This window comes from Sceloporus occidentalis, unplaced genomic scaffold (assembly GCF_023333645.1).
Source record: "Sceloporus occidentalis isolate IW3139 unplaced genomic scaffold, rSceOcc1.0.p SCAF_21, whole genome shotgun sequence".
Taxonomy (NCBI): Eukaryota; Metazoa; Chordata; class Lepidosauria; order Squamata; family Phrynosomatidae; genus Sceloporus; species Sceloporus occidentalis.
This window is the reverse complement of record NW_028317001.1, coordinates 5781692-5793793: the sequence shown is the minus strand read 5'-3', so window position 1 is coordinate 5793793 and position 12102 is coordinate 5781692. Positions and strand designations below refer to the sequence as shown.

Here is a 12102-nt window from a genome sequence, read left to right as displayed (position 1 = left end):
GCATCAGACTGAAGTAACAATGGGACAGTCCCAATGCTTCAGGCAAGGAGCATCAGACTGAAGTCACAATGGGACAGCCTCAATGCTTCAGGCAAGGAGCATCAGACTGAAGTCACAATGGGACAGCCTCAATGCTTCAGGCAAGGAGCATCAGACTGAAGTCACAATGGGACAGTCTCAATGCTTCAGGCAAGGAGCATCAGACTGAAGTCACAATGGGACAGTCTCAATGCTTCAGGCAAGGAGCATCAGACTGAAGTCACAATGGGACAGTCTCAATGCTTCAGGCAAGGAGCATCAGACTGAAGTCACAATGGGACAGTCTCAATGCTTTAGGCAAGGAGCATCAGACTGAAGTCACAATGGGACAGTCCCAGTGCTTCAGGGAAAGAGCATCAGCTGCCCTTGGTTCGCCTCTGACATCTTCCTCCTCCACATCTTTAAGTTGGGCACCATCCACTTCATAAGGTCCTTTAATTCCTTTACGTCTTCCTCCATTCGATAAACATCTACCTGAGGTTCTTCTATCCTGGGGCAACTATCAACTGACTCCCCCGCTGCCAGGTCCGAGGCTGTCTCTCTGCCCCCCGACGGCCTTCCTTTCCCCAGTCTGGGGCCGGAAACCCAAATCCTCCAGTGGTGGCCTGGATGGTGTGAGCTTCAGGAGGTTTCCCAGTCTTGGGCTTGGCCCCTGGTTCCTCTGAAGAAGGCACCTGCTCCTCCACCACTGGGATCTCCAGAACCACCAGGTTCCCTAAGAACTCTTCTTGTTCCTGGATCTCCATTGGAGTTAAAACTGTGAGACTTTGCAAACTGCAATATCTGGAGTCAGTCCTGTGCTCAAAAAATCAAGCTCATTTGAAACAAAAGAAGCTTTATTGATGAATCCAGGCAGAAACATCCATTAACACCTTTTTGCAAAGTCTGAAGTCCAAATGCACTTGCTCCCTTCTTAACCCACTCAACCCCTCCCTAAGCAAGCCCCCAATTCCCAAGCTAAAGCAACACAAGCGGAGGGTGCATAAATACCAAGGTTGTGTATACCTAGAATCATAGAATCATAGAATCGTAGAGTTGGAAGAGACCGCAAGGGCCATCCAGTCCAACCCCCTGCCATGCAGGAAATCCAAATCAAAGCATCCCTGACAGATGGCCATCCAGCCTCTGTTTAAAGACCTCCAAGGAAGGAGACTCCACTACACTCTGAGGGAGTGCATTCCACTGTCGAACAGCCCTTACTGTCGGGAAGTTCCTCCTAATGTTCAGGTGGAATCTCTTTTCCTGTAGCTTGCATCCACTGTTCCGGGTCCTGTTCTCTGGAGCAGCAGAAAACAAGCTTGCTTACTTCCCTTCTCCCAGACAGCATCACCTTGAAGAGCGGTGTTTCCAAGCCAGCTTCACTCCTCCTTGATAGCCAGTCTACAGCTACAACCCCATCCCTCCCTCCAAACGCCCTCCTTCATCTAAAAGCCACTCCATCTGTCCTTCTATCACTTTCCATTAGTGCTTTCTATACCCATCACTCTACACTACCTACTATGAACTACCACTGTAACTCCTACTTTAATAACCAAACCCTAATATTTTTACCCTTAATGACAGAACTCTTATACACTAGTTCTGACACACAATGGACCAGTCTCTTGCAAGTAACATCAGCCTGCAGTTGCAATGGGCCAGTCTCAATCCTTCAGGTAAAGAGCACCACCCTGAAGTCACAATAGTGCTATCTCAATGTGTAGTTTTGTAATTACAAAACTCCTTATTCAGGCAAGGAGCATCAGCCTGAAGTCAAAATGGGCCAGTCTCAGTCTCTCAGGCAATGAGAATCAGCCTCAGGTTGCAATGCGCCAATCTCAATCCTTTAGGTAAGCAGCATCAGCCTCAGGTTGCAATGGTCACGTCTCAAACTTTCAGGTAAGCAGCATTAGCCTAAATTCACAATGGTCCCATCTCATTGCTGCAGGCAAGGAGCAGCAGTCTTAGGTCACAATGGGCCAGTCTCATTCAGGTAAACAGCACCAGCTTGAAGTCACAATATGTCATGAATCCATTTATTCATTCATTTATTCATTTAGGGATACATGCCATAAGGGTTATAGGTTTAGGTTTAGATTAGAGTTGAAATAGATGAGATTTATGGTAGGTTACAATAATAAGTTTTAATATGTGCTTTAATAGAAGATACTAGAAAGAGGTAGAGAGATCATGGCTAAAGAATCTGTCATCTTAAGATAATCTGTCATGTTAAGATAACTGTAATCCTTCGGCCTGGGAGGGAGAGAATAGGCTGGCCCAGCTCCACCAGGGCTAGCCTGAAGATAGAGGCTCCTCCCTCCATAACTGTTATCCTTCGGCTTGAGAGGGAGAGAATAGGCTGGCCCAATTCCATCAGGGCTAGCCTGAAGATAGAGGCTCCTCCCTCCATAACTGTCATCCTTCGGCCTGGGACGGAGGGAATAGGCTGGCCCAGCTCCACCAGGGCTAGCCTGAAGATAGAGTCTCCTCCCTCCATAACTGTTATTCTTCGGCTTGAGAGGGAGAGAATAGGCTGGCCCAACTCCATCAGGGCTACCCTGAAGATAGAGGCTCCTCCCTCCATAACTGTCATCCTTTGGCCGGGGAGGGAGTGAATAGGTTGGTCCAGCTCCACCAGGGCTAGCCTGAAGATAGAGGCTCCTCCCTCCATAACTGTCATCCTTTGGCCGGGGAGGGAGTGAATAGGTTGGTCCAGCTCCACCAGGGCTAGCCTGAAGATAGAGGCTCCTCCCTCCATAACTGTCATCCTTTGGCCTGGGAGGGAGGGAATAGGCTGGCCTGACTCCACCAGGGCTAGCCTGAAGAAGAAGAGCCCTCCCTCTAGTCCGTCTGCCTTGGTCCAGGCCTCAGAGGGAGAGAAGAACTGCTGGACCTGACCCCCTCCCCTCCTCACCATTCCCTTCTCCTTTTGTGTCCTGTCTTTTAGATTGTAAGCCTGAGGGCAGGGAACCGTCTTATTAAAAATAATGATTGTAAGCAGCTCTGAGAGCCATTAGGGCTGAAGGGCGGGGTATAAATAACGTAAATAATAATAATAGAGAATCTGCTTGTTTGCTAGGATTGGAATGTGTGGGAATCATACTTCTAACAGAGGCTTGAGTTTAAAAGACTGGTCTCTGTAAAAGGAGGGGGAACCTAGAGAGTTATTGGTATTTTTCTACTGTATTATGGGTTTATGCTTATTATATTTTCACATGGTATCATATTAGATTGGGATTGATGGGGATATATATACATTGTTAAGCCATAATGTTAATGAAAACTGTTGTGTGGCTGAGTTCTGAGGTCCAAGGCCACAGGTGCAGTGGTTGAGAAAAGGCACATGAGAGCTTAATTGCTTTTAGGAGAGCTGCCAGAATCCCGGATGGGAGGACACTGCGCAGAAAAGGGCGGGAGAACGCTGTGCGGGAAAGGGCTATCCAATTAATTAGCTTCATTGGTAAATAGAGTGGGGTGGATTCATATGGTTATAAAAGGGATATGCTTATACTTTCTTTCATTCTTGACAAAAAAGTCACGTCTATGACATGTATCTTCTTCTTCAATAAAAGCTATTCTTTTTCAAAGTACTGCCTTTTGTGTTTCAAGAGGGGCTGCAATTAGGACCCTGACAGATATCTCCCTCCCCTTCCATTCACCCTGCTATCGCAAAAGACCTGGAGAGCATACCAAACCAACCACAGAACCTTTCCCTGCTCTTGTGTAATGCCAGGTCAGTCAAAAATAAAACACACATAGTCCATGATCTCCTACTGGACCAAGAGGCTGACCTGGCTTGTTTCACGGAGACCTGAGCAGTGAGCAGGTAAGGGGAGCACCTTTGGTCCATGAAGACAATCTTTCCTTGAGCAGGATACCTATCCATATGATGGACCACATCGAATGTATTTACCTCAGCTTAAAGACTAGGGAAAGACTGGTGATTCTCTTGGCCTACTTCCGCCCCGTTCCTTAACAGACTCCCTAGCCAAGCTGACACAATTGGTCTATGAGCTGCTGCTGGAGTCGCCTAGGCTTTTGGTCCTGGCCGACCACAACATCCCTCTCAAAGCCCCTTCTCAGCATGCGCAGGGATTGCCAGGGCCCAGATGCTGCTGCTTATTCCACTAAGGCCTTTGTGGGAAAGGAAGGTATGCGCCGGGGGTTCAGTGGTCTCCCCTTCCTTCCCTCCATTCTTCCTTTGAGGAGACTGCAATGGAGCCCAAGATGCAGAGCTGGACTCAGGAGGGAAAGGCAAGAAAGGAAGGCTCTGCTTTGGAAATCAAGCTCTCTTTGTGTATCCTGTGTATTTGTGTGTATGTGTGTTTGCCTCTGCTGTTCTTATGGCTGGGAATGGAGGTGAGGACTGAGGAGAAAAGAAAGGTTCAGTTTTGTGCAAATGCAGAACTTCTGTGCATTAAAGAATCCAGTGTGTTGAAATAGCAAAGAACTTTACTGAGAACACAGAGTCAGAACTGCCCACTGCAAGCCCCAAAACCTCTTCCAATCCTAGCCCCCACCTCCAGTTCCCACAGTCTATGCCCCACAGGAAACAAGGTCCCCTTTGCCACCCCCAGAAACTAGCCCTTTCTGTTAATACAAGCCTCCAACTTTCTTCAGCCAACATCCCACACATTGCAAAAGCTATCATTCCCATAACTATTCTAGACAGCTGCAACAAATCCCAGCTCCCCATCTAGATAACCTATACCACAACCCACAACCCCCAGCCAAATTCACAACCCAAAGCAACTATCTATACTATTAACAATTAAAATCTAAACTTAACAAATTACAACAGACATATGGACAGACAAACCTTACAAACACAATCACAAGGGCCTTTTCTTGGCAACACTGAATTAAATTTTATATATATACGTTATTGACAAAAATAAAGTGGCTTCTCTTCTTTGTGTACTCTCTGATGTGTCACTTGGTTTGACTTCTGAGAGAAACATTTCCCACACTGCTGGCATTTGTATGGCTTCTCTCCTGTGTGGACTCTCTGATGTGTCACTAAGTGTGACTTCTGAGCAAAACACTGTCCACAATGCTGGCATTTGTATGGCTTCTCTCCTGTGTGGACTCTCTGATGTATCACTAGGCTTGACTTCCGAGAAAAACATCTCCCACAATGCTGGCATTTGTATGGCTTCTCTCCTGTGTGGACTCTCTGATGTATCACTAGGTATGACTTTGAAGAAAAACATCTCCCACAATGCTGGCATTTGTATGGCTTCTCTCCTGTGTGGACTCTCTGATGTATCACTAGGCATGACTTTGAAGAAAAACATCTCCTACAACGCTGACATTTGTATGGCTTCTCTCCTGTGTGGACTCTCTGATGTATCACTAGGTATGACTTTGAAGAAAAACATCTCCCACAACGCTGGCATTTGTATGGCTTCTCTCCTGTGTGGACTCTCTGATGTATCACTAGGCATGACTTTGAAGAAAAACATCTCCCACAACGCTGGCATTTGTATGGCTTCTCTCCTGTGTGGACTCTCTGATGTCTCACTAGGCATGACTTTGAAGAAAAACATCTCCTACAACGCTGACATTTGTATGGCTTCTCTCCTGTGTGGACTCTCTGATGTCTCACTAGGTCTGACTTTGAAGAAAAACATCTCCCACAATGCTGGCATTTGTGTGGCTTCTCTCCTGTGTGGACTCTCTGATGTATCACTAGGTGTGCATTTGAAGAAAAACATTTTCCACAATGCTGGCATCTATGTGACTTCTTTCTTGTGTGGACTCTCTCATGCCTGACAAATTCTTCTGTAAAGGAGGACAATGACAGACAAGACTGAATCTCAGTGTTAAGAGAGGAAAGTGTTACCCCAAGATTTAGCCCCACGTTCACCCTTCCCTATTTGAGATCAAATTAATAAAATTGGTATGAGTGACCTGAGCATGACCGTGTTCTGGATGCCCCCAAATCCATATCATGATTGTATCCTTACTCATAGGAGCTACCAAAGAAGAGATTGAAGGGGAACTGCCATGAGGAAATCAGTAGAAGCAGATAGTCAGGCCGTTGAAAAATATTCCATTAAATATATGTAAAACTATTTTAATGGAAAAGTGGCATCATTTCCTGTGAGACTGCCATAGAGTTCAGAGTCAGAGCACATGGCATGATGCAAGCTAACTGCAGAGGATGCTTCATGCTCTGTGGCACCAGGAGATGACTCACAACCAATACAGGATACAGCTCACATGTGGATTGATGTGGGTTGGAGTTGTGTGTACAGGAGATTGTGAAGTGGATGGAAGCTAGAGAGGAGAGATAGTAAATATTTGTTTTATATTGCAACTCAGGATAAAGAACCACCAAGGACTGTGAATTATTTTTAAGTGTCGAAAGTGTTTAGTGCATCGCCAATACCTATATCTGGAGATTTGCTTCTGTATTCTGCTATGTTATTGTTGAGTTCTGGGAGTGTCGCCTTCAGACTGTGCTATACATTGGCTTGTGAATGGGATCAGAATTCAGAGCTAAGAAGGAACTAAGAGCCGGTGAGACAATCCTGTTCTTTCCCCACCCAGGAACCATTCCAAAGCAATTAAATCATCCTAAAGCAATTTTGAATGCTCTGCTTCTGCCCCCAAGCAACAATTTCAGTATAAATATCAGCCCCAACTGGCTGTTCTTCAGCGTCAGTCACATGCTTACTATGTTGTGAATCGCTTTGATCTACAGGAAAGGTGGTATATAAATAAAGTTTTATTTATATATCTTTTTTAATTCGACAGTGGAATATACTCCCTTAGAGTTTGGTGTAGTCCACTTCTTTGGAGGTCTTTAAACAGAGGCTGGAGGGTGCTTGGAATGTGTATTCCTGCATGGAAGAAGTGGGTTGAACTGGATGGCCCTTGTGGTCTATTGCAACTCTGTGATTCTATAATGCTAGTGGATTCCAGTTCCTTACCCACAGAGGTCACATTCCCATAATTCTCCATCATTATATGATTGTACATAAGTCGCTGCTTCTTCGACAACAGTTTCCATTCTTCCTCGGTGAAGTATATCGCCACATCTGCAAAGGTCACCTGAAACAGAAAATAGCCCTCATCCAGAGAGAGACTAAGCAAAAGGGGAGGAAAGCACATGGTGCATCCAAATATTATTTCATCACTTCAGAATTCAGTCCAGGATATAAACTTTAAATTCTGTTTGCAAGAAAAAAGTTACTGCCTTTGAGATCCAGTTTGTCTTGAATCTTTTCAATATAATATACCATATAATAAACAATATAATTTAGGCCGTGGCTGGGATATTGATGATGGATTAGGATACTCACTATCCCAACACATACAGTACATTTAGCTACCAAAGAATTATGGTGCATTTAGACATTTCTTGCCACATTTGAGAGGCAAATGTCATTTTTAATCACAGTTCTGGGGAGCACTCTGGGCTTGAGGGCCACTGGGCCCACCCCATATTTAGATCCAGAGATGTTCTCCCATAGCCCCCAACATTTCATAGATGGGGAAAACAAGACACATGTGGACAAGCAACCCAGAAGGCATGGAAGATGGCCAAAGTTGTTTATGAGGAAGATCACACAAGCTAGGAAGGGCACAGCAGTTTCCTTCTGGTTCAGCCTCCTGGGAAGGGCCATATCCTGTCTCCTTCTTTCCTCTCCTCTCCCCACTTTTGAGTTGATGGGCTGCAAACTCAGTTGCACTCAGGAACTGAGGAGAGCTGAGAAGGGGGAAATTGGGAGGAGAAGAGAGCAACTGGGACATTTTTAAAAGCCCCTGAAAATGCGAGGATTAATCAGGACTGTCTCTGCCAAATCTGGACAGTATTTTATTTGCTTCCTTTCATAAATTGGCCCAGCAGTGACACAGATGAAGCTAATAGCATAGTGACTCACCAAAGAGCTGTTGTACCTCTCCATCCTCTTTCTGTTGGAGCCCAACTCCCTCCTCTTGGCCTCTGTGTCAGCCATCAGGTGGGCAGGGGTCCTAGTGGCCCTGCACTTGGGTCACTTTTAGCAAGAGAGGCCCCAAAGCCGTGTCCAAGGAGGCCGTGATGAGGTTCCTGAGAAAAGGGAGCAGGGTTAGGATTGGCTTGGCAAGAAACCCTGCAACACTCAAAGACACAGAGAACAGCATCCTGCTGGTGACATAAGCAGGTGACACATGCCTACTTTGGGCCGATGCAGAGGAGGGCATCCCCTTCCTCCCTCTGCACCAAACAAAGCCCCCTGGACCTAGCCTAGATTCACTGCAGCTCCCCTACACAACAGATACTCCATGCCTTATTAGAGTGGCAGGGATTAGGGGATGTGAAAGGAGTACATCATAAATAAATAAATAAATCATCTGCTGAAACCTCCAGAGTTCACCAGTGCTTTTCCCCAGCAACAGCCCCTTTCCCAAGAAGGCTGCATCCACACTATAGAAATAAAGCACTTTGACACTTCTTTAACCGCTCAGTGCTGTGGAATCCTGGGATTTTACCTTTGGACACTTAGCCTTCTCTGCCAGAGAGCTCTCATGCCACAACAAACTACAAATCCCTGGATTCCATAGGATGGAAACAGAAGAGTTAACACGCTTTAGAACTGGATTATTTCTCCAGTGCAGATACAGTCTGAGTCGGTTTTAAAAGGGTAGAAGCGCCCATGTCTTGTTTTTAGCCTCCTAATAGTGGCTTTCCTTTACAAAATAGGTAGTTTGTTTTAGTCTCTAATCCTTCTTCTTCTTGTTCTTGTTTAATTCTATGTTGGTTTGTTTCATTCTTGGTAATATGAGTTATTCTGGTCCGTCTCCTTCCTTCTTGCCTGAAAATCTATTATTATTATTATTATTATTATTATTATTAACCTTTATTTATGAAGCATACATACAACTCTTTAGTGAGACGGTTCCCTGCCCGCAGGCTTACAATCTAAAAAGACACGACACAAAAGGAGAAGGGAGAGGTGGTGGAGAAGGGGATCAGGTCCAGTAGTTCTTGTCTACCTCCAAGGCCTGGACCAAGGCAGATGGGATGGAGGAAGGGCTTGGGTTCTTAATGGATGGTCAAAAGAAGAAGGGAATGACAGTAGGGAAGGGGGAAAGTCCAGCTCATCTGCTCTCTCACATAGGCCTCTCTCCCCCTCAAGATGGTGGTCGGAAGGAGGGCTCTTTGTTGTTGCTGGCCTGCCTCTAGCCCCCTCGAGAGAACAAGGAAACTGGGGGGACTTTTAAAACCTCCCAAAGGAGCCACGTTTGGCCTTGTTTGGGGGAGAAGCCTCCTCTTAGGAGCCAAAGCCCAATGTTTATGAAGAAGAATAAGAATAAGGCTTGTATTAAAACTATCCTCTCATTTCTGATCCCTTTTGAAACCCCAGAAAGAGCAGAGCTGTGTAATAAGGAAACCCTCTCAGAAAAGAGACACACTTCCTTCCTTTTGGCCCAAGGAGCCTGGCCTCCTTCTCTCTCTGGAGCCTCAGGAGAGAAAGAGAAGCCTCTGTTCAACTGAGGCTCAGAGAAGGTTCTGGATCAATATTCCCCACAGCCACAAGCAGTCAATAAAATGGCCACCAGAACACAAAATGGCCTCCAGAACACAAAATGGCCACCAGAACACAAAATGGCTGCCTCTGCCTCAGCACTTGGCAGTTTGAGGCCTTCAGGGAACCCAAAATGGAGGATGAAAGGGCTCAAAAGTTAGAAAGGACCCCAAACAGGATTTAGATACTCCAAGGAAATATCTATTATAAATGACAAAATATAACTGAAATATAAGTCCTACAAGATATTAAGAATCTTGCAGGTACAATATTTGTAAGTATATAATATTCAATTCATACAAGCTATTAAAATAATAAATAGACCTAAACATCCAATTCTGAGACTAACTTCCAAGATCCGCTCTTTGACTCTCTCTCTCTCGATCTCCAACCGACACAATTCCCCCAACTGTCTCTTGGTCTCTCAGGCCTTATATCTCCTTCTCACGGAAGCTTCCAGAAGGACCTTCATCTTGCTCTCTGATTGGTCAAGAGAGCCTTCCGTAGCAGTGATGTCACTCTGTATTTGCATAAACCTCCCTTTTCTGCCTGAAGAAGACCTCCATTGACTGGAGCCCAGTCATTACAGTTTCCCAAGGCAAGGCTTGCACCTATTTCCCAATGTTGTTCTTGGGGTCTGCCTCCCAGTTGTTTCCAGGTCTTATGGTGACCTTATGGGAGTCTCTGAAGGGGTTTTATTGGCAGGTTTCTTCAGAGTGGGTTTCCCATGGCCATCCTCTGAGGCTGAGAGAGTGAGACTTGCCCAAGGCTTCAGTCCTTTTGGGAGCCTTTTTGCTTTATCTTCTAGAAGGCAGCTGAAGTGTTGCTTCTTGTTCTGAAGAATGAGAGGAACCTTCTGGCATCCAAAAGGCTAACATTCTCTGGAGTTATGTCTGATAATATGAATATATAGGATTGCAATCTCTGTTCATTTATTAAATGGTTTATAGTGCAACCCATATCATAGAATCTCATATCTTTTAATAGCAGTTAACCAAATTAAACAGTACAGTGGTGCCTCGGGTTACGAAATTAATTCGTTCCGCTGTCAATTTCGTAACCCGAAAGGCTTTCGCAAGCCGAATTCCCATAGGCGCTAATGGGGAAAAGCCGCTTTTTGGTGCGAAATCGCGCCGAAAAGCACCAAAAGTTTTTTCGTAACCCGAAAAAACTTTCGCAACCCGGAACAATAATTTCCTATGGCTTTTTTTCATATCCTGAAAATTTCGTAACCTGGGTAATTCGTATCCCGAGGTACCACTGTATATAAAACAAAAGCATGAAACAAGCTGGACAAGGAAACTATTACATGGATTTGTAACTGGTTGACCAGCCGAACCCAAAGGATATTGAACAATGGCTGCTTTTCATCCTGGAGAGAAGTGACCATTGGGGTGTTCAATAGGGTTCTGCCTGGGGTCCACTGCTATTCAGCATCTTTATCAGTGACTTGGATGACAGATATAGGGGCATACTTATCAAATTTGCAGATGGCACCAAATTAGGAGGAGTAGCTAAAACCCCAGAGGACAGGATCAAGATTCAAAATGACCTGAACAGACTAGAAAACTAGGCCAAAGCTAACAAAATGAAATTCGACACGGAGAAATGTAAGGTACTGCATTAAAGGCAGGAAAATGAAATGCACAGATACAGGATGGGGGGCAACTGGCTGAATGAGAATGGATCTAGGACTTCAAGTAGACCACAAGCTGAACATGAGACAACAGTGCGATGCGGCAGCTAACAAGGCCAATGCGATTTTTGGCTGCATCAATAGAATTATAGTGTCTAGAACAAGGGAAGTAATAGTGCCACTATATTCTGCTCTGGTCAGGCCCCACCTGGAATATTGTGCCCAGTTCTGGGCGCCACAATTCAAAAAGGACATTGAGAAACTGGAGCGTGTCCAAAGGAGGGCGACTAAAATGGTGAAGGGTCTGGAAACCAAGCCCTATGAGGAACGCCTTAGGGAGCTGGGTATGTTTAGCCTGGAGAAAAGAAGGTTAAGAGGTGATATGATAGCCCTGTTTAAATATTTGAAGGGATGTCATATTGAGGAGGGAGCAAGCTTGTTTTCTCCTGCTCCAGAGACTAGGACCCGAAGCAATGGATGCAAACTTCAGGAAAGGAGATTCCACCTCAACATTAGGAGGAATTTCCTGACAGTAAGGGCTGTTTGACAGTGGAACACACTTCCTAGGAGTGTAGTGGAGTCACCCTCCTTGGAGGTCTTCAAACGGAGGCTGGATGGCCATCTGTCAGGGATGCTTTGATCTGGATTTCCTGCATGGCAGGGGGTTGGACTGGAGGGCCCTTGCGGTCTCTTCCAACTCTATGATTCTATGGAAGTCAAAATCTCTCCCAGAAAAGGAGGTTGCCTGAAGGACTGAGACTTATCCATTGCGACCTCCGACTGATACTCCTTGCCTAAAGGATCCAGACTGCCCCATTGGGATCTCAGGCTGATGCTCCTTACCTGAAGCATTGAGACTGGCCTATTGGGACTTTAGGCTGTGGCTTCTTTCCTGAAGTCTATAGACTGGCCCATTGTAACTTCTGGCTC

The 12102-nt window shown here is 45.5% G+C and overlaps 1 protein-coding gene across 1 annotated transcript in view; it reads right to left on the bottom strand.

Moving 5' to 3' along the window:
* Nucleotides 1-4900: 4900 nt before the first annotated feature.
* Nucleotides 4901-12102, bottom strand: part of LOC149301480 (uncharacterized) — a 228908-nt gene continuing 221706 nt past the window's right edge. The window contains exons 2-4 of the mRNA XM_089484291.1: nt 7911-8077; nt 6957-7077; nt 4901-5802 (exon numbers count right to left, since the gene is read on the bottom strand). Of these exons, the coding sequence (XP_089340417.1) occupies nt 4901-5802; nt 6957-7077; nt 7911-7985 (1098 nt within the window). The 5' untranslated portion in view covers nt 7986-8077. The remainder of the gene's footprint in view (nt 5803-6956; nt 7078-7910; nt 8078-12102) is intronic.